We start from the raw sequence: 22649 nt of genomic DNA on the forward strand, positions 1-22649 counted from the left end.
GTGGGCTTTGAGTGGGTTTGGGGAACCTTGCTGAGCTCTAGTGAGGTTTTTGGGGGGTCCCAACACCTTTTGGGGTGATCTGGGTGCCCACTGAGGGGCAGGTACCGTCCTAAAGCCCTCTGTAGTGGTTTGGACTTTGTTTTCCCCCAGAGGCTAAGAAAAGTGGTAGACCCCAAGGGGTGGAAACCCCTGGAAGTTTTGGAGTTCTGTCCAATGGGCGCTCCTGCAAAAATGTCAACATCCCACAAGCTCACCGGAAGAGATGAGGTGTAGTTTGGTTGTTGTTGGAGAGGTGGCCATGTTGTGAGCCACGAGGAAGGGGCTCTGAGCCCCTTGGGCCCTCTGGGGCCCCCCAGCCCCTGGCTGGGGGGGGACTGCAAAGACCTGGAACAGTGCTAGACTGGACTAAGTGTTTTGTAGTATGCCGGGAAATGTTTTCTCCATGGGTGCAGAACAGCAGCCGGCAAGCACCAGAGAAACAGTGGCAGAGAGCCAGAGATAAGAACCTGAACCGGAGGAGCAGCAGAAGCAACATGCAGCACCAGAGAAAGGACTCCTGGAAGGAGAGCCGGGAAAAAGAGAGCCAGCAGCTGAGAGACAGAGTTCTGGGGGTAAGACTGTACCAGCCCCCCAAAACACTTTGAGATCCCTCTGAGAAAAGAGGGAGAAGAGTTTTAGACATGCAGCACCGGAGTGAGAGAGGAGCTAAGAAGCTCAAAAGACAGACCGGAGCTGGACCGGGACAGCCAGATGGAATGCGGGGGGAGTTGACCTTGGCTCCCCCCCCTTGCACTGCTGCCATGGGGGCAGCCTGAGAGACAGGGCACAGAGGCCCTGCAAGGAGCTGAGTCTCCTGGAGATACCAGACCGTCACGAAGACCCCCCTGTGTCTTCATGATATGACGTGGTGATACGACCTTGTCTGGGGTTACGAAGCCCACGGAAGACCCCTTTGCCTGCGTCAAGGGGGCCGAGGGAGGTTGGATACCTCCCTCGTGAGTGCTGGCAGAAAGCCAGCCACAGCTACTGCATGCATGAGATGAGGAGACAGAATGCTGCCTTAGAAGATGCTGCTGCTTAAGGACTGGAAGGGATCTGTCCTTCTTTCCCTCCTGGACTTTTATTTGGAGGGGAGAAGAGATCTGGTCCATTGTAAATACTATATGTCATGGTAGAGATAGTTGTGATCGTGTGTATAATGTGATATGGTATTTATTTGTACAGTCATTGTAATGTATTCCCTTTCCCCCACTTTGAGTCTGGTGTGTTTTGTCTGGAAAAACCCATCTCACATTAGGTTGAGATGTGGGAGGGGGAATGGAGCTAGGGAATTGGATTTTGGGGCTATCTCAAACCATGACACCCTCCCAGAGCAGGTTGACACAGGGGGACACGGGATCCTCGTTCCCAATCCATCCTGGGGCCAGTTCTACCACCCCCAAACTCGGATCCATCCCTTGGGATCCACCCCCTCTTCCCCCAGTGCCCCCCAAACCCGGGACTGGGGAGAACTGGGAAGCTTTACTGGGATCACTGGGAGCAGCTGGGTGGTGTCAGAATAAAAGCAGGGATGGGGGGACACACGACCCCCCCAAAATCCTCACAGGGACGGGGGGGGTCCAGGCTGGGCCCGAGGCCCCGGGGAGGGGCTGCAGCTGCCGCCGGCTCAGAAGCTCTGTTGGGAGAGAAAAGGGGGTGACACCGGGGTGGGGGGTCCCTGGGGGGGCACAGACGCTCTGGAGGGGACACACGACCCCCTGGGACCCCCCTCACCTTCTGGCGCAGGTAGAAGCCGAACCCCAGCGCCAGGGAGACGAAGGCCAAGAGGAAGCCCCCGACCCCTCCTTGGCAGCAATTGCTCAGGCTGATGGAGCCCGGCAGGGCCGGGGCCGCCGGCGGTGTCCGATCCCGGCAGGAAGCGGGGAGGGCCCGGCGGGGTCTGAGAGAAATAAATCAAGGCAGAGCTCTCTCTTTCTTTTACCCCCTGGGCAGTGACCATCAAGAGCTGTCCCTGCTTCACAGCAGAAGCTCCACACACTTCAACAAAGTCTGTTGAAGAATCTGCTCTATGAAGGTTGGCCCTGGGCTTTTATGCTTATCCAGTGATGGATCAGCAGTCACATCTTCCCAGGTCAGTGAGCAGCTGATCTGTCAAACTCTGCTTCCAAAAGCAGCATGTGTGTTGGAAGCTTGGGGAACCAGGCTGGGTTTGGCACAATTCAACACTAAACCAACCCCTTGGCACCAGCAGTAACTCCCCACAGAGAGCTTGCATTGCTTGCATTCTCTGACGAGATTCTTTTCCAGGTAGAACATCCTGCTACAAGGGGTCTGTTACCACCCACCCCAGAAAGTGGGGTAACCCAAGTTCTTATTAATAAATCCCTTGGGGTGGATTAGAGTGAAACAACACTGAATAATGAGTATTTGAAAATATAAATATATGTAGGGTTTATTTTAGAACACTTTTGTTTCAAGAGTAAACAGGTATGTTGCCATTTTGGGTGTTATCATCTGTATCTCTCATCTACAGCAATGTGGCATAAAGGGAACCTTTGGGGAAAATGCATAAGGGAGAGAAAGGAAAGACAGGATAAGGGTAAGGGAGAGTGAGGGAAAGCAAAGATGGGAGTGGAAAGATGTCTATAGTCACTGCCCACGGGGTCCAGCGATGGAACTTGGTAGTTGCAGCTTCCATGTCTGTCAGTTGAAGTGGTGGCCTTGATCCATTGGAGGTGGGGGAGGGAAGCCCCCAGACTCCAAGAAGTTATGAGTTATTATATCCATGGATGGTGTCCCGGGCCATGCCACAAACCCCCAACATCTCCTGGGCCTGCGTAGAGTTCCCATGAGGGAAAAGTGTTTGTTTTTCCTGCCTTTCAGGATTGGCAGAGGGGGGGGTGGGCTTTGATGGGCCATCAGAGGTCTAATGCAAAAGTCCTGCAGAAGCCTGCAAGAGTCCCTTGGCAATCCTAGAATCCATAAATCACTAACCATTTCAGTCTCTGCATTCAATATTTCTCTTTTATGCATTCAAAAATTTCTCTTCTTAGGTCGTTCACTGTGAATCTTCTTTGAGGGCGGTGCCTTTCGTGTAGTGGACAGAAAGAGAGAAGAGTAAAGAAAAGGAAGAGATAGCACAGATCTGTTATCAATGCAATGCAATTTCCAAAAAATACTACAGTAAAATAGAAAGCATATAGGACATAACAGGATCTCAACAGCTAAAGTCAAATTTCCTACTTAACAAAGTTACAAACATCAGGATTCTGACACAAATCTAATTTTCATTAGCCACACTCTCCACCCCGTGAGTAATCAGGGTATCCTTTAATGCGTGGTGGGTGTGAGGGATTCTATAATAATGTATCTGTTAGAGGGGCCAATGTGTCCTGAAATTGGACCTGAAATTACACATCAGTTCTTATGCAAATACATTGAGTTACTTGGGAGTTGGTACAAGGCTTTCTAATATTCTCTTGTCATGGTTTGAGATAGCCCCAAAATCCAATTCCCTAGCTCCATTCCCCCCTCCCACATCTCAACCTAATGTGAGATGGGTTTTTCCAGACAAAACACACCAGACTCAAAGTGGGGGAAAGGGAATACATTACAATGACTGTACAAATAAATACCATATCACATTATACACATGATCACAAACTATCTCTACCATGACATATAGTATTTACAATGGATCAGATCTCTTCTCCCCTCCAAATAAAAGTCCAGGAGGGAAAGAAGGACAGATCCCTTCCAGTCCTTAAGCAGCAGCATCTTCTGAGGCAGCAGTCTGTCTGTCTTCTCCACATGCAGCAGCTGGTAGCTGGCTTTCTGCCAGCACTCACGAGGGAGGTATTCAAGCCTCTCTCGGCCCCATCGCCTCACAACCGAGGGGTCTTCCGTGGGCTTCGTAACCCCAGACAAGGTCGTATCACCACGTCATATCACGAAGACACAGGGGGGTCTTCGTGACGGTCTGGTATCTCCAGGAGACTCAACTCCTTGCAGGGCCTCTGTGCCCTGTCTCTCAGGCTGCCACCGTGGCAGCAGTGCGAGGGGGGAGCCAAGGTCAACTCCCCCCGCATTCCACCTGGCCGTCCAGGTCCAGCTATGGGACACTCTGAGCTTCTCAGCTCCTCTCTCACTCCGGTGCTGCATGTCTAAAACTCTTCTCCTTAATAGGAGTCCATCTCCCTCTTCTCCAAGAGGGTCTCAAAGGAGTTTTGGGGGGCTGGTACAGTCTTACCCCCAGAACTCTGTCTCTCAGCTGCTGGCTCTCTTTTTTCCCGGCTCTCCTTCCAGGAGTCCTTTCTCTGGTGCTGCATGTTGCTTCTGCTGCTCCTTCAGTTCAGGTGTTATCTATCCTGGCTCTCTGCCACCGTTTCTCTGGTCAGTGCCGGCTGCTGCTCTGCGCCCATGGAGAAAACATCTCCTGGCATAACTACAGGCACCTAGCCCAGCTTATGCTGTTCCAGGTCCCTGCAGCCCCCAGCCAGGGGCTGGGAGGCCCCAGAGGGCCCAAGGGGCTCAGAGCCCCTTCCTCGTGGCTCACAACATGGCCACCTCTCCCAACAACCAAAACTACAACTCATCTCTTCCGGTGAGCTTGTCGAATGTTGACATTTTTGCAGAAGCGCCCATTGGACAGAACTCCAAAACTTCCAGGGGTTTCCACCCATTGGGGTCTACCACTTTTCTTAGCCCCTGGGGGAACACAAAATTCAGACCACGACACTCTTCAGGTCACACTTTCTTTTCTTTTGTCTAGATTTAGTTTAATTTGTTAATATTTTGTGAAATTTAGCCAAATATAAAATTTGATGCCTTCTGAGGCAGAGGGTTAATGCAAATAATACATATTTGTATGATTCTGAATATGCATAAATTCTTGTACCAACTCCCAGGCAAAATTTGGTGGAGTTTCTTGATTCTCAATTGATTGAGACAGAATTATACATATCTAAAAGCTTCTCCCAAGCCAATTTCTTTTTCAAGAAAAAGACAAAATAAACTTGGCAAAAAATTAAACTAGCAATACATAAAATGGCTTGTCTTACACAATCCTATCAGTGAGTTGCTCATGATAAAAACACAAATAAGTCAACAATTATTAATAACCTGATCATGCAAGCAATTTTGGGAGTAGAGGAGACACAAACACAATGTTTGTGATAAATTTTACATACTGCAAAACTCCTGAGACAAAAATACACACAGATGTGCATATCACAAAGTTATTAAGATAAAAACACAAACACAAGCAAACAATCAGTGCTGCAAAGAACAGTACAACTCTCCAGTCTTTTTGCTGCTTCGTTTCTCATGGCATACTTGTAAACCGATAACAGAAGCAGTTGTGGGGGCAGTTCTCTCTTCTGCCCATTGCAGCAATTGAAAGCTTTATCTGTCTCACACAGTTTGATCTCATCTGCTGGCAGGTTCCTGCAAAAAGAGGAAATCTGGCCCGCTACGGACCCATTATTAAAAAGAAGGAACTATCTATTTATCTGACTCCTTTTCTTATCTGGCACGATGCCACCAGGGCAGCAATCATGGAGAAGTCTGGAACATGTTTTTTCCAAAAAGCAAATAAACCCAGAGCCTGCTGGAGCTCCTTTTTACGCCTCAGCATCTTTATTTGCTATAGGATGGACAAGGTGTCAGAGGGAATACACACTGCTACTTCTTCTGTGGGAATTTGAAGTCCATGTGTCAATCTGTGGGGTTTATTAATTGAGACAGGGAAGCAGATATGTTTCTGAATGTTAGTTCTTTCTCTGTGTCCACTCAATCCCACATGCCTCAAGCCCTGCGCTCACACAATATACTGGGAGTGTTTTAAGATGGCTTTTAATTGAGCCAAAGAGGAAGAAAAAAATTAGTTTGAATTTGCACCAGAGCCAAAAAGACATGTGCCCCAATTTCATTGAAATGCATCTACTCTAAGAGGCTTATCTAAACTAATCATTCAAATTAACTGTAAGATGGTACATTCAAGAAAGTTCCTTTAAGGGGGCTGGAGGGGACAAAGCATTCACAAAAAAAAAAAAAAAAAAAAAAAAGACCAAAGAAAGTCCAACCAAACACCCAACTTATCATCTCTTTACATATTTTATAAAAAACATGTCACTGTAGTAAAAGCTGCAGAAACTGCACTCTTACATTCATGAAGCTATCTTCCACTATACACAGTGCACTGATCTATAAACCATATCTGAACGGGGATCCTCCCCTGTTTATTTTCTGTTATTTACCCCGGAACATCCCAGTGGGTTTTCCCTGTGCCCCCTTCCCAAACTGTGCTCCCCCAGCCAGGCTGTTTGCTCCTTCCCGTCTCATTTCAGCCCCGTGCGATGGCCGCCATTCCCTTTTCCTGCCTGACTCAATTCCCCCCAGCCCTGTGCTGTGCAGGCAGTGAGGACAGCAAGTGGGCAGCTCCCTCCAGCACACTGTCACCTCCCGAGCAGCCTCTGCGCCGCTGCGGCCGGGGCGATGCGGTCCCTGCTCTTCCTGGCGGTGCAGGGAGAGCGGCTCCGGCAGGCAAAGTTCTCCCAGTCCATGTGCGCCCGGCGACAAACCCTCCGTGCACCCCACGGGGAAAAGCAAAGTTCCCGTGGCCGACCCCGCACACTTGACACGGGCGCGCTTCGGGCGCGGCGGCGGCGGGCAGGGACCAAAAGCTCGCCCGCCCCTGATCAAGGACTCAAAGCCCCGCCCCGAGCTCATGAATATGCAGCAGGGCAGGACATTTGTATCCTCCGGGACGGCCCATTGGTGGGGCAGCAGCCAATCAGGCGCCAGGGGCATGGGCACGGCAGGCAGAGGGTGGGGGCGGGGCAGCGGTCTTGGAACAAAGCCTTGGAAATCTTTGATCCATACACGGGATGACTGGAACCATCACTTACATCGACTTTAGCTACAGCAAGGTTGGGGGGGGGAATGTGTCTCTCTTCTATGACATCACATGCTCCTCATGACTTCACATTCTTCCTGTGATATCACACCTCCCCTATGACATCACATCTCCCCTATGACTTCACATCCATCAAATGACATCACATCTCTCCTGTGATACCATATCATCCCTGTGACATCACATCCTCCCCTGTGACATCACATCCTTCCTGTGACATCACATTCTTCCTGTGACATCACATCCTTCCTGTGACATCACATTCTTCCTGTGACATCACATCCTTCCTGTGACATCACACCTCCCCTATGACATCACACCTCTCCTATGACGTCACATCCATCATATGACATCGCATCTCTCCTGTGATATCATATTATCCCTGTGACATCAAATCCTCCCCGTGACATCACACCTCCCCTGTGACATCCCAGCTGACGTCACATCCATTACATGACATCACATCTCTCCTGTGATATCATATCATCCCTTTGTCATCACATCCTCCCTCCCCTGTGACATCACATCCATCATATTGTAGAGGATTGGTTAGAAATGCGAGGACATATGAACATGGCTAAGGCTATGGATGAGCTGCTAAAGTATAAGCAGTCTGACTAGGCCCATGAGAAAGTCTGAGATAGCAGGGCCGTGAGAAAGTGGCAGCGTCCTTGGGTATTCTAAATTGAGCTGAAAAACAGGAGCTAGGCATTACCAAAACAAAGACACTTAACGAGCCACCTGTGTAAACAATGGAAAGCAGTTAAGATGATGTCACCACCTAACTGAGTACCAGTAATGAGCCTAATTTCTGTAATATTCATGGACCTATTATATATTAAGCTGCTGTCAATCTACAATAAACGAAGTTCCTGGATTCTCACATTGAGGTGTCTAGAGCTTTCCGTCGCGACATTTTTTTGGCGCCCGAACAGGGACCAGAGGGGGTCCTTAGGGGATCAAGTCGGATCTCCTGGGTTGGAGTCAAGTCGGACTCCCAACGGCCAAGTCGGGTTCTCGCAGCCGCGGTCGGACGTAGGAGTTTCGGTCGGTCTTGCCGTGCAGCACAAGAAGGCGAAAGGGTTGGACGAAAAAGAACTCAACTTGCCACCGCCGAACGCCTCCCTTTCGGGGATTTCGGACGGCGAAAGAGTTAAGTTCCGCGCTCCCAGCAACGAAATAGTTGGACCCGGCGCCCGGGAAGACTCCTGAAGAAGGAGGCCCGCCGACAAAGCCGCAAAGTCTTGTGGAAAGGGCGGCACTATCATTGCTCCAATGCTTTCTGGGAAAGTGGGGAGTTAAAGGGTTAGATTTAAAAAAGGATTTACCGGAATTGCTTAAGGTGGGGTTTGCGAAAGGGTGTTTTGTGGACCCCAATACGGTCTTTGATGAAGGTGAATGGAAACGGTACGGGGATAAGTTGTGGGAGGATTTATTGAATGATGATAAAGTAGCTAAAAAGTTAAGCAAGCAGTGGCAGGCTGTTTCTAATGCTTTACAACAACATAAAGCCGAGCAGCAGGCTGCTCGAGCCGCTGCGCAGCATTTGGGAGACATTGGCAATCCTTTCACAGCTGAGTCTCCGTGACCGCTGCCTCCCTCGACTAATGTTGTACATATCCCGCCTGAACCCCAAGAGCAGGCTCTTATTACTCCCACTGCCCCTTCCCTAGAGTTCCCTAGCCCGTCCCCTGAGTCCCAGCAGACCTCGTCTACCGGGGCTGCGTCACTCCCCTCACCCGATACATCGAGTACTGTCGCGGCAGAGCGGCGAAAGCTCTGGCAAGGCATTGCCGCAGATGCTTTGCAAGCGGGAGATAAAGAAGCGGCAGAAACTTTAACTAATGCCTTTCCGGTAGTTTATGCTCCGGCACAAGGGGGTGGATTGGTAGCGAATATCACTGCCCTTGATTGGAAGCTGTTGTCGCAATTGCGTGCTACCGTTAATGAGAGTGGAATCCAAGGTGAACCTACCCGACAAATGTTAAATTATATTTGGGGTAGCAACTTGCTTTTACCAGCAGATATTAGTAACATTATGAAGTTGGTTCTTTCACAGCACCAGCAAATGCTACATAGTGCGCACTGGCAGGCGCTTTGCCAGGAGGCCGTAGCGGTTCAGAGACAGGCAGCTGACCCTTTGCACGGGGTTACGCTAGATGAATTAATGAGCTTCGGACCGTACGCCAGAATAGAGGCACAAGCGTTAATAGGGCTGGATAAGATCAGGGAGTCTATGCGCCTAGCCCGTCTCGCTCTAGATAAGATCAAAGCTCCAGGGGGAATTCCGTCATATATGAGGATCAAGCAGGGAAGAGACGAGCCTTTTGGATCATTTATAGATCGGGTTGCTAATGCCATCCAGTTAGCGGGGGTTCCCGAATATATGCACGGCGCTTTGCTAAAGCAGTGTGCGCTGCAGAACTGTAATTCTACAGCTCGCAATGTCATTGTTACGCTCCCGGGTAATTGGTCAATTGAGGAGCTATTAGAGCGAATGGCACAAATACCCCAGGGGCCTAATGCTATGTTAGTGAACGCGGTTAAAGAGCTAGGTGAAAGCTTAAAGGAGCAGGCGAAGGCTACTAGCTCTCAGGTTTTAGCCGCGCTTGCGCCCTTACAAGCTCCAACCGGAGCCACGTAACGAAGCAGACCAGCACAAAGATGCTGTTTTCGGTGTGGAGCATACGGACACGTACGAAGAGAGTGCCAGTCCGGTCCGGTGTGGTGTTCTCGCTGTCAGCAAAACACGCATGTTCCTGCTATGTGCTGGTGTCGGTCAGGAAACGGGAAAACCAGCGCGAAGGAGTCCCGCGCCAAGACACAAGTGACGGCTCCAACTACTCACAGCTTCCCGGCTCAGACCTCACACTGCATCCCGCAACCAGAGGGAGCCTCAGGCTGGACCTGGCAACCACAATAGACTGCACCCTAATAGACCAGTGTCCTCAGAAAATAACGACAGGAGTGCATGTGCCGGTGTTAATTGATGGCAAACCAGTGGGGGCTTTGTTAATAGGTCGGTCCTCGTCCACAATGGCTGGATTAACTGTTTTAGTGGGACTGATTGATGCCGATTACACTGGAGAAATATCAATCATGGTAAATACACTATTTCCACCTTTGCATATACCAGCCAGATCTTGTATCGCACAACTGATACCGCTCCCTCAGATCGCTCCTGGACCATCGGATAAGCCCGAACGAGGAGATCAGGGCTTTGGATCTACTGGTACATCGGCTCTGCTAACAGTAGATTTGGCCAGACGACCACGAAAAGCTATCCAGCTCCAATGGAACTCACAAACTGCACATTTAATTGCTCTTTTGGATACGGGAGCTGACGTCAGCATTGTTGCAGCTCGCAAGTGGCCCACATCGTGGCCCTTGGTAAACTCAGGAGCAACAGTTGCAGGAGTGGGTGGTCTGACTCTGGCGAAAAGGTCCCCTCCGATAACTATCACGTTGGATGAAATGACTGTGAACTGTACGGTGTCTGTTCTCCCCCTACCCGATGGAGTACAAGCACTAATAGGGAGAGACATTCTCGCTCAGATGGGGGTGGTTCTGACCAACGAACCAAGATCCCCTTTAGCATGACAACCATTGCCTGGACTTTCCCGATCCTGCTCCAATGGAAGACAGAAACGCCGGTGTGGGTAGAGCAATGGCCCTTGAAAGGGAAAGTCTTTTACAGGCACATGCGTTGGTGTCAGAGCAGTTACAACAGGGGCATTTGCGTTTGTCAACTAGCCCGTGGAATACTCCTATTTTTGTGATCAGGAAGAAATCTGGGAAATACAGGCTGTTACATGATTTACGTGCAGTAAATGCCCAGATGCATACGATGGGGGCATTACAACCAGGACTGCCAAATCCAGCTATGATCCCACAAAATTGGTTCCTGTTAATAATCGATCTTAAGGACTGCTTCTTCACTATTGCATTACATGAGCAGGATCGTCAGCGTTTTGCATTCACTATTCCTGCTATAAACAAGGAAGGACCAGCGCAACGTTATGAGTGGACTGTGTTGCCTCAGGGAATGAAGAATTCTCCCACTCTTTGTCAGTTCTACGTGGACGCTGCATTACAGCCAATCAGAAAATCATGGCCCTCGACAGTCATTTACCACTACGTAGACGATTTATTGTTCGCCCAGTCGACTAAGTTTACAAAAGATCAAAAACAGCAGCTGGTTAATCAGTTGCAGCAGCAAGGCTTAGTCATAGCCACTGAGAAAATTCAAGAATCCAGTCCCTGGCATTATTTAGGCTGGCAAATCACAGATTCTGTCGTTCGACCTCAGAAATTGTCTATCAATATAGAGATTGCCACCTTGCACGATGCTCAGAGACTCTTAGGAGACTTACAGTGGCTGCGTCCAGTGGTGGGAATACCTAATGAGTGGCTAGAACCCCTCAGGCCGCTATTAAAGGGTACAGACCCTTCAACAGCAGTAACTGTCACCCCGGAACAGCGAAACCTCTTACATCGGATTACGGCCAGTATTGCTGATCATGTCACACACCGACAGATAGAGGGTGTACCTGTCAATCTTACTATCTTGGCAGGAGAAAAGCATTTTATGGGAGCCCTCACGCAGCAAAAAATAAAAACGGGGGACAATCAAAAGCGGCTTGCAACATCAACTAAAGGGCAACAAATTGTGTTAGAATGGTTGACAACGTCTTTGCAACCATGCAGAACAGTCCAGGAAAGGATTCGGACTTTATCAGAGCTCATTAAAAAAGGCAGAAACCGGATTGTGCAAGCGACCGGGTCAGAACCACATGAGATACAAGTGCCGATAAGACAGGAGGACTTGGATTGGTATTTAATCCATTCTCCTGAGCTGCAAGAAGCACTACTCGTGTCAGATGCCATCATTAACATCCGTCCTTTGCAGTCACCGACGCTAGCCTGGATGGCTAACCAGGCGTGGCTGCAAGTTCCAAAGCGATCTGCAACACCACTTCAGAATGCAATCACCGTATTCACTGACGCTGGAAAAAGATCGCAGCGTACTGTAGCCACCTGGAGGCACGAAGGGCGATGGCATCAACACTTCTTAAACGCTCCCTTAAAGGACTCTTTACAAACATTAGAGCTTGCAGCTGTTGTGTGGGCATTATCTCACTGGCTAGATCAAACACTTAATGTGGTTACAGACACGATGTATGTTGCAGGAGTAGCTAATCGAATCGAAGATGCCAGCATTAGAGAAGTTAAGAATGCCAGACTCATGCAACTATTACAGCAGCTTCACAAAGCAATTGCTTACTGGTCAGCCAGATATGCTGTGTTGCATATCAGGAGTCATCAATGGAATATAGGGCTGGGAGAAGGAAATGCTAGAGCAGATCGTCTAGTGTCAACAGTGACAGAAGCTCCTATATCTCCTTTCCTGAGAGCACGTGAGGCTCATGCTGTATATCATCAAAATGCAAAAGGTCTCAGTCACTCATATGGACTGTCAATTGAAGATGCCAGAGCAATAGTGAAAGCATGCCCTATTTGCAGTCAGCAAAATAAAGGAGTAGGCCTCGGAGTGGGAGTTAATCCCAAAGGACTAAAAGCTAATGAGTTGCGGCAGATGGATGTCACACATGTTCCTGCTTTTGGTCGATTGAAATACATGCATGTGTCAATTGACACCTACAGTCACTTCGTATGGGCTACGCTGCAGCCAGGAGAAAAGGTCCAAGATGTGAAGCGTCATTTGACAGATTGCTTTGCTGTCATGGGAGTCCCTAAAACGTTAAAAACAGATAACGGACCTGCCTATGTTAGCAGGATTCGGGACAATTCTTGCAGCAGTGGGACATAAAGCATGTTACGGGCATAGCTCATTCGCCTACTGGACAAGCTATAGTAGAGCGAATGAATGGAACAATTAAAAGCTACCTTGAGAAATACAAAGACATCAGGGATGCCCGAGAGAGAGTTAGCAAAACTCTTTTTGTCCTTAACCATTTGTGTATTTTCGGAGATGATTCAGTACCTCCTATCGTCAAACATAATCAGAAAGAGCAGGTGTCAAAAGGACCACCCATGAAGGTTCATTATCGAAATCCTAAAACTGGGATGTGGGAAGGTCCAGCAGAAGTGATCTTTATAGGCCGAGGCTACTTCTGTGTGTCTACTTCTACAGGTACCCTGTGGGTTCCCAGTCGTTGGGTCAAGTCAGTGATTGAGAGCCCTGGAGAATGAGGAGGAGAGACACCTGCGGTGCCTGCAGCCTCACCTGACCTTACACCACCACCTCCAGCCTCTTCAACACCTGATTCCCCTGCACCTGCTGAAGAGGGAGACACTGGAACAGCATCTGAATTAACTGAGTAACTGTACACAAAGGAACTGCAAGACTTACGTGCCTGGACTTGATTTACTGTTTTTGTGTATTAGTATAGCAAAGATGTTAGGATTTCTGTCTATTTCATTGTACGGCTATGTAATAGGTTTTCTTCTTTTCACGGGTATGATTGCCAATGTTGGGGCTCTTCACACCATTGACCCTCGGAAAAACATATGGGTCACCTGGGCAAATCAAACAGGACGATCATCCTTTTGCTTGTCCTTGGCATCTGCCTCAGATCCTTTTCGTACTTGCTTATTTGGTATGCCTTTTAACTCGGTATATAAGTTAAACTTACTATTTGCTGGTTGGGTTTCATCATCGTGTGGGAATGAAATAATTATCTCTAATACATCTGCGTGCCTTATAAAAGCTCTCAATACCTCTTTACCCCAGAGTCCCCAGGAGTTAGACTTAATGGGATCATTGTCTGTACGTAATACAAGTGATAATGGGACTCAAACTTGCTTTATGCTGGGAACATTTCATTCTGGGTTAAGTGCACATCAAAGCCACGATTTGTCTAGATGGACTAATGTCACTTCACGTACCCCAGGGTTTAATTATAAAAATGTAGGAGACTATTGTGGCACTAACAATACTAACAACCAGAGCCTTGGGGCATATGGAGCTGAAGTCAAACTTTCCTCACCAGGTATTTGGGTTAACAACACTGCACGTGCCTTACCACCAGGTGTATTTCTTATTTGTGGTGACAGAGCTTGGCCTGGCATTCCTGTACGTGCCTTCGGAGGGCCCTGCTATATAGGGTCACTTACACTGTTATCCCCATCCTTTTTACAGCTTTTTAATCTAACTTCATCACGCAAACAAAAGAGGAGCCTAAACCAACTTTCCTCAGATTGTGATGACAAAGTAGAGCTATGGGGTAGAACAGCTACTGTCTTTGGATCTATTGTCCCAGGTGTAGGCACGGCACAGGCATTAACATCCATTCGCAAACTTGCATGCTGGGCTGTAAAACAATCAAATGTCACCACCCGAGTAATAGCAGAACTTGCACAAGACGTTGGTAGTTTACGTCATGCCGTCCTACAAAATCGAGCTGCTATTGATTTTCTGTTGTTAGCACAAGGCCATGGCTGTAAGGACTTTGACGGTATGTGCTGTTTTAATCTTTCAGATCACAGTAACTCCATACATAAACAACTGCAATGGTTAACAGATCATACAAAGAAAGTGACAGTAGCAACTAGTCCTATACACTCATGGCTTCAATCTATCTTTGGTTCTATATCTGAATGGGCTCTAAGTTATATTAAGGAAGGCCTACGATGGATATTGACAGTTATTGTAATCTTAGTAATAGCTCGTGTTGCCTTTTCTTGTATTACTAGACGTGTAAATACTACGACAAAGAAAGCATTGTTGGCCCAAAATAAAAACAGGGGAATTGTAGAGGATTGGTTAGAAATGCGAGGACATATGAACATGGCTAAGGCTATGGATGAGCTGCTAAAGTATAAGACTACTGCTAAAGTATAAGCAGTCTGACTAGGCCCATGAGAAAGTCTGGGTATTCTAAATTGAGTTGAAAAACAGGAGCTAGGCATTACCAAAACAAAGACACTTAACGAGCCACCTGTGTAAACAATGGAAAGCAGTTAAGATGATATCACCACCTAACTGAGTACCAGTAATGAGCCTAATTTCTGTAATATTCATGAACCTATTATAGAGTGTATATTAAGCTGCTGTCAATCGACAATAAACGAAGTTCCTGGATTCTCACATTGAGGTGTCTAGAGCTTTCTGTCGCGACATCATATGACATCACATCTCCCCTCTGATATCACATCTCCCCATGACATCACAGCTCCGTGACATCACAACTGACATCACATCGATCTTATGACATCACATCCTTCCTGTGACATCACATCTCCCATACGGTAACACATCTCTCCTATGACAACACATCCTTTCTGTGACATCACACCTCCCCTGTGACATCATGTCTCTCCTATGATGACATATCCATCCAATGACATCACACCTCTCCTGTGATATCATATCATCCCTGTGACATCACATCCTCCCCACTGGCATCACATCCTTCCTGTGACATAACATCTCCCATATGATGTCACATCCGTCATATGACATCACATGTCTCCTGTGATATCATCCCGGGAACATACCGTGCTCTCCTGTGACATCACACCTGCCCTGTGACATCACATCCTCCCTTGTGAAATCACACCTCTCCTGTGACATCACAGCTCTGCTATGACATCATATCCTCCCCTGTGACATCATATCTCTCCTGTGACATCACGTCCTTCCTTCTGACAGCTTATCATCCCCGTGACATCACAGCTCCCCATGATGTCACATACATCATATGACATCACGTGATATAATATAGTCCCTGTGACATCACATCTCCCTTATGACATCACATCCTCCCCTCACATCACAGCTCCCCTGTGACATCACATCTCTCCTGTGATATCATATCATCCCTGTGACATCCTGTGCTTGCCTGTGACATCACATCTCCCTTGTGATATCACATACTTGTGGTGACATCAAGACTCCTCTATGACATCACATCCATCCTATGACATCACATCTCCCCTGTGACATCACATCCAGTGACATCCAGATCCATCCCAAGGTTGGGGGGGGGGTGAGACAGGCAGAACCACAAATGCCTGCACAGCCCAGAGCAGTCAGTGTGGGGCTGTGCTTGCTGCTGCAGAGACCCCCAGGGAACAAACCCAGGCAATAGGTTGGGGGGGATGTGTGTGTGTCCCTAAGGAGGACACTTGCCTTGTTATTGCTTATTCTTTGTAATATCTTATAGATATATCATACAACACCTAAGGATGGATTCTATAGAATATGTGCCATAGATATTTGGGTTGGGTCTGGCTGAGCTGCAGTTCAGTTCCCCACAGCAGCCCTCCCAGGGCTGGGCTTGGCATTGGAAGCTGGAAGGGTGCTGAGAACACCCCAGTGTTTTGGCCACTGCTGAGCACAGCACCAACACTGGGACATTCCTTCCTTAGCTGAGGGCAAGGTCCTGGCAGGGGACCCAAGTAGGCCAGCTGAGCCCAACTGACGCAAGGGACATTGCAGCCCATGGGAGGTCAGCTCAGCTCTAAAAGCTGAGGCAGGGAGCAGGAGGGGGGCATTCATTGTCTAATGGCTGCCTGCTGAGGAACCCTCACAGGTACCCAAGCCCTGCTCCTCGGGAGTGGCCGACCATGGCTGCTCATGGGAAGCAGAGAACAAACCCTACTGTCTTTTGCTTTAAATAACCTGCCTTATCCCAGCTGTGCTGGTTTAAAAGTTAACCAGCACGGGGAATGAACCCAACTCAAAGGAGAGATTATAAGTCAGAATAACAATTTATTAAAATAATACAGTAAGTACAATAATACAAACAAACAATTGGTCTCAACCCACAAAAAACCCAAATGTATAACCCAGTACCCTGGGGCCTGAACAAAGTGGTGTTCCTTGGGCCCTGTTTGAGTCCAAAGTAAAGGGAGAGGGGAAGAACCTGCTGGTGGGAGAGCTGCTGCAGTCTGGCCAGAACTGGTGATCGCAGTCCAGTGGTGGTCTAAGTCTGGTTGAGAGCGATGAGATGCAGCCGTCCTCTGGATCCCACGAGTGGGTTGAAAAATGTTCCAAAACTCCAAGATTATATATCCTCCAGTTCAGGCAGGAATGTTCAGTGCTCCCCTCAGGGCGGGGAGTTTCACAAAGGGTGTGAGGACAGAAACATCCTCCTATCTCACAGGCCTCTTAACACCTAGTTTATAGCCTGAGGAGTCAGGCTCTATGGGCAGAAGGTGCGAATAGTCTATTGACAACAATAGTCTAGTTTCTGGGAAATGACATGGAAGGCTATAGAATACAGTTTTGGGTTACACCCACCATGCTCTATGGGCAGAGGGTGCGAATAGTCTATTGACAACAATAGTCTAGTTTCTGGGAAATGACATGGAAGGCTATAGAATACAGTTTTGGGTTACACCCACCATGCTCTATGGGCAGAGGGTGCGAATAGTCTATTGACAACAATAGTCTAGTTTCTGGGAAATGACATGGAAGGCTATAGAATACAGTTTTGGGTTACACCCACCATGATGAACTGATCTCAGCTGTCCTAACTAGGACACCAGCCCACGAGTTGGGGTTTTTTTCCACCTTACTCTCTCCCCTGTCCTGCTGGGAAGGGGAGTGATAGAACAACTGGGAGGGCACCTGGTGTCCAGCCAAGCTCAACCCACCACACACCTGAACACTTCCAGAGACTCCACCACCTCCCTGGGCTACTTGTTCCAATGCCTGAATACTCTCTCAGGGGAAAAAGAGTTTTTTTAACATCTAATATGAACCTTACCCAAAGCAATTTCAGGCCATTTCCTCTCAACCTTTCACTAAAGGCTTGGTAGAAGAGACCAACCCCCACCCCACTAAAACCTCCTTTCAGGTCATTGTAGAGAGCAATGAGGTCCCCCCTGAGCCTCCCCTTCTCCAGACTCAACCAGCCCAGTTCCCTCAGCCGTCCCTCAGCAGACATGTTTTCCAGAGCCTTCCCCAGCTCCGTTCCCTTCTCTGGACACGCTCCAGCCCCTCAAGGGCCTTTTGGCACTGAGGGGCCAGAACTGGACACAGCACTCCAGGTGGGGCCTCCCCAGTGCCCAGCACAGAGGGGCAATCAGTTCTCTGCTCCTGCTGGCCACACTCTTCTCCACAAAGGCCACGATGCCCTTGGTCTTCTTGCCCCCCTGGGCATACTCTGGTTCATATCCAGCTGCTGTCAAGCAGCACCCTCAAGTCCCTTCCTGCTGAGCAGCTCTCCAGGCCCTCTGCCCCCAGCCTGGAGCGTTCCAGGGGGTTGTTGGGACCCAAGGGCAGGACCCAACATGTGACCTTATTGATCCAGCCTGTCCAGATCCCTCTGCAGAGCAGGTCACTGACCATTTCCTCCTGGATATTGGGGGCTTCATTCAGCTCCCCATCACCAGCTTCCAACCAAAGCCTGTCTGCCAGGTGTCCAAGGGGTCAGTTCTGTTGCCCCCTCCTTCCTTACCCCACAATGGAAAACTCCCTCGTTTTGGGTCCCTGTGCCCCAGACGGCTCTGACCACCACCTCACCCACCAGTCCCACAATCATGGAATGCTTTGCCTTGGGAAGGGGCCTTAAAGAGCATCTCAGCACTCTCAGACTCAAGATTTCCTTCCTTCTGTCTCCTCCAACCCTCCCCTCTGTGCATGTGAAGCCACTGCCCCTTGTCCTGTCACTCCAGGCCCTTGTCCAAAGTCTCTCTCCATCTTTCTGGTTGGTTCCTTTCAGGCTCTGGAAGGTCACAATTAGGTCAGCCCAAACCCTTCTCTTCTCCAGGTTGAACAATCCCAATTCTCTCAGCCTTTCCTCACAGCAGAGCTGCTCCATCTCTCTGATCCTCTTGCTGCTCCCCTCTGGACTCGCTCCAACAGGCCCATGTCCTTCCTGTGCTGGAGCCCAGAGCTGGAAGCAGCTCTGCAGGGCTGACAACATTACAGCCCTGTGTGTTCCAGCAAGGACACTGTGGAACCTCCTGGAGTAAAGGGGCCATTGTGACACTGTAGGGCCTTCTGGAGCCAAAGGAACTCTGAGACACTGTGGAACCTCATGGAACCAAGGGGCCATTGTGCCATGAAGGCCCTCTTAGAACTAAGGGAGCCCTGAGACATTCCGGGACCTCATAGAATCAAGAGACCATTGTGACACTGAGGAACCTCAGGGACTCATGGGACCAAAGGAACCCTGAGACTTTTCAGACCCTCATGGAATCAAGGGGCCACTGTGACACTGCAGAGCATCATGGAGACAAAGGGACCCTGGGACACTGTGGACCTCAAGAAATCAAGGGCCCATATTGTCACTGTGGAACCTCATGGAATCAAGGAGACATTCTTATGCTGCAGGGTATTATTGAGCCTAAGTGACCATTGTGACACTGTGGAACCTGATGGAGTCAAGGGGCCTTTGTGACATGCGGGGCCTCATGGAACCAAAGGAACCCTTAGACATTTCAGGACCTTGTGGAATCAAGGGACCATTGTCATCCTGCAGAGCCTTATAGAGCTAAATGGGCCCTGGGACACTGTGGAATGATGGAATCAAGGAGCCACTGTGACACTGCAGAAGCTCATTCAACCAAAGGAACCCTGGGACAATGTGGAACCACATGGAATTACTGGTCACTGTGACACTGCAGGGCCTCATGGAACCAAAGGATTCCTGGGACACTGTGAAACCTCATGGAACCAAGGGGCCACTGTGATATGTGGGGCCTCCTAGAACCAAAGGAGTCCCGAGACATTTTGCAAACCCATGGAATCAAGGGTCCATTATCACACCACAGAGCCTTACGAAGCCAAATGGACCCTGTGACTCTGTGGAACCTCATGGAATCTAGTGGCCATTCCCACACTGTAAAACCTCATGGATACTCTCAGGTTCCCATTATGAAAAGATGCCTCTGCCCAAATTCAGCTGCAAAGGAGACCATGTGCCAAAGTCAGCAGTCCAGCTTTGATTTAACAGTAAATAGGAGGGAGAGAGAGAGAAATAGAAAGAGGGAGAAGAAGGGGGTAGTGGGAAGCCAGTGAGAGAGAGACAGAGATGAAGTAAATGTATCACACCATGGAGATCCCTGAGGCTCCCACCTGTCCTTCTTCACCCTGCTCTGCTCGGTGGAGGGTCCCCAAGTTGTGCTTCTGGGCTATCACTTGTATACAGCCCAAGCCCTGGGTATTCAGGGGGGTAGATGCTGTTCCCAGAGCTTGGGCTGGCACGTCTACAAGGACTTGCTTCCTTTCCCACAGCTTGCCACGGTGGGAGTTTTGCCCGGTGTGCTTCCAGTCTGCAGGTGGGAATCTTTGTCTGGATGGGTTCCCCAGACCTGCCTTACCAGCCCTGGCTTCCTCTTGGGGCTGACTGCTCTTTCCCACACTCTGCACAGTGCAATTGTGTCCTGGGGGCTACTTCCAAAGCTTCACCTCCGTTTAGGCCTTGGAATTAAAGGCCTTCCTGTTTGCCACCAGTGCTTATGTCTTGTGGTGCCTTATGGGATTTTCCTGCTTTGACAGTGTTTTAAGATAGTTCATTGTGCCCTTCAAGTCCTTACATGTGCACACACACACAGCAGTCTCATCAGTGTCTGGCCCTCCAAAGAACACAAGACCTGCTCCCACTGCAGTGGTTGGCACTTGGACCTCCCTCCATACCCAGAGCTCAGAGCTCCCTTGTGCCAGAACGTTTAAAGAGATTGTGCCTCATTCTGCCAAGAAAACCCTTGGAAAAAAGTGTCCCTCTGTGTTTCCTGGCATAAGAGTACTCTATTGTCATCTTCCAAAACCTTGGAGAGGTCCCAGAGTTCTCGCAGGAAGGAATTTGGTACCTCAAGCACATGACCCGTATATAGAGGCTGAGGACTCAGGGGTCAGGGATGCCAAAACTGAGGACAGTAGAGGAGTAGCCTGAGAGGTCTGGAAGGGGGGTGTCAGAGCTGGTGGAGCTTTTCTTCCTGTCAGAAAACAACCTAAGAAAGAACTAGTGCCACCAAGGGCAGCCGGGGTGGCCTAGACTGGTGACAAGAAGTCAGAAATTTCCCTCCGAGGTCAGTGTTGTGGTGCAATACGTCACAAAGGAGGAGTCTGGATGAACCCAAGGCTCTGTGTGTGCAGGAAGAGCCAGGGAGGACGCAGAGATGTCAGTGCAGGAAGGTGCCAGCCAGGTGGGGCAGCCGGGGGGATGACGACAGCCTGCAGGGAAAGGGGCAGGGCATGGACACCGTAGGACAGCCTGGGCTGGAGAGGAGACAGGGATGGGGAGAAGCTGAAAGGCCCTGACACAGCCACCTTCTGCAGGCCTTTGGCCATGGCTGCTGTCTGTGCCCCTGATGCCAGGAGGAGACAAGTGCCCCTTGCAGCCCTGGGGCCTCATGGCCTCCTTGTCCCTGCTCAGCAGCCTGGCAGGTGCCACCCCATGGGCCTGCCGTTGGCATTGCACATCCCACATCCCAGTGCCCCAGGAAGAGCCCTGAGGAATGAGGCAGGGACAGCATCTGCCTTCACAGGAAGCTCAGGGCTTAGCCTGTTGGATTAAGGAAACAGCATCAGAGCCACCTTTCCCTTGCTTGTCCATCCTTGTCATCACTGTCTGCAGATTTCTGCTCTAACTGGAACCTGGGGACATGTTCTCAGTTGTGTCCCTCAGTGAGACTCATTAGCACTACAAGAAACTTTAGTGTTTCAATCTCATTTTGACTTCTTGAGAAGTTGTTTGAACTTCCTCTCAGGGACTGAGTCTCATGTAAACAACCTCAACATCCCCTGAGGGTCATTAAATGCCTGGGGCTGTTGCTTTGCTGCTGAGCTGGGCCGGGCTCCTGGCACACAGGGAGCTCCTGGCAAGTAAGAAGAGCTTCAAAGAGACAGCTCTGCCCAGGAGCAGCTCCTCTGCACAGCCCAGCAGGGCTGAGGGCACTGCCTGCAGCAGCCAGGGCACAGGAGAGAAGGCAGAGAGATGAGAGGCAGCCTGGGCTGGGAGGTGACTGAGTTCTCACTACGCGAGAAACATTCCCAGGATTTGAATGAAGAATTCTCTGGCTGTAGAAATATTAAACTTGCCTTCCTGGAGGCCTCTCCTAAAGCTGGCACATCCCACAGCTTCCAGGATCTTTCAGCGGGACTCTCCCAGTTGCTGCAGTGCAGGGGAAGTGGCCACATGGCAGAGCAGGGCAGGAGCTGAAGGCAGCAAGGGCAGAGAGGAGAAGGGAGCAGGAGGTTCAAGGGATCCTGGGGTGGGAGGACAGGGCAGAGCTGCCCAGGGCAGGAACCTTGCCAGCCCTTTGCCATGCTCAGGCTCTGGCTGCAGAGCAGGGCAGGTGAGTTCCTGCAAGTGCCTCTCCCAGCTGCCAAATGGCAGCAGTGGCAGCAGTTGTCAGGATGGCTCTGCTGGATTTGCTGGGGTGCAGCAGGAGAAGCTGCTGCAGAGCAGGACTTGCTGCTGCCCCATCAGAGGCCCAGGGCCAGAAGGTTCCCTGTGCCAGGGCTGGCTGTGGGGTGGGAAGGTGGGGGTGCAGCCAGGGGTGCCCAGGGCTGTGGGGCAGAGCAGGGTCCTGCCCCCAGGGCTCTGTGTGCTGGGCAGGGACTCTGCTGCCTGCCAGGCTCAGCTCTCAGCCCGGCCAAGGAGCTGCCACGGGGCTGGGGGAGAAGGGCTGTGGGGAAGGAACAACTCCTGGGAGGGCAGAGCAGGGCAGAGTCCTTCTGATCTCCACAGTGTGCTGCAGGGATGAGGGCTGGTCACAGCTCCAGATCAAAGCAGGAAATTTCCCAGAAGGTATT

At 49.8% G+C, this 22649-nt stretch overlaps 2 protein-coding genes and 1 pseudogene across 2 annotated transcripts in view; 1 reads left to right on the forward strand and 2 right to left on the reverse strand.

The window, feature by feature from the left end:
• The window catches only part of LOC127474841 (uncharacterized), a 200931-nt gene extending 185911 nt beyond the window's left edge, over positions 1-15020 (forward strand). The window contains exon 5 of the mRNA XM_051796148.1: positions 13071-15020. Coding sequence (XP_051652108.1) covers positions 13335-14780 — 1446 coding nt within the window. The 5' untranslated portion in view covers positions 13071-13334 and the 3' untranslated portion in view covers positions 14781-15020. The remainder of the gene's footprint in view (positions 1-13070) is intronic.
• The window catches only part of LOC127474894 (zinc finger protein 239-like), a 60554-nt pseudogene that overhangs the window by 11030 nt on the left and 26875 nt on the right, over positions 1-22649 (reverse strand).
• LOC127474864 (zinc finger protein 239-like) overlaps positions 54-22649 on the reverse strand; it is a 103034-nt gene continuing 80438 nt past the window's right edge. Inside the window, exon 4 of the transcript XR_007905997.1 lies at positions 54-384. The gene's annotated coding sequence lies outside the window, so the exon portion shown is untranslated. The remainder of the gene's footprint in view (positions 385-22649) is intronic.

Source organism: Manacus candei, unplaced genomic scaffold (genome assembly GCF_025592945.1).
Source record: "Manacus candei isolate 608988 ecotype Guabito, Panama unplaced genomic scaffold, ASM2559294v1 h1tg000045l, whole genome shotgun sequence".
NCBI lineage: Eukaryota > Metazoa > Chordata > Aves > Passeriformes > Pipridae > Manacus > Manacus candei.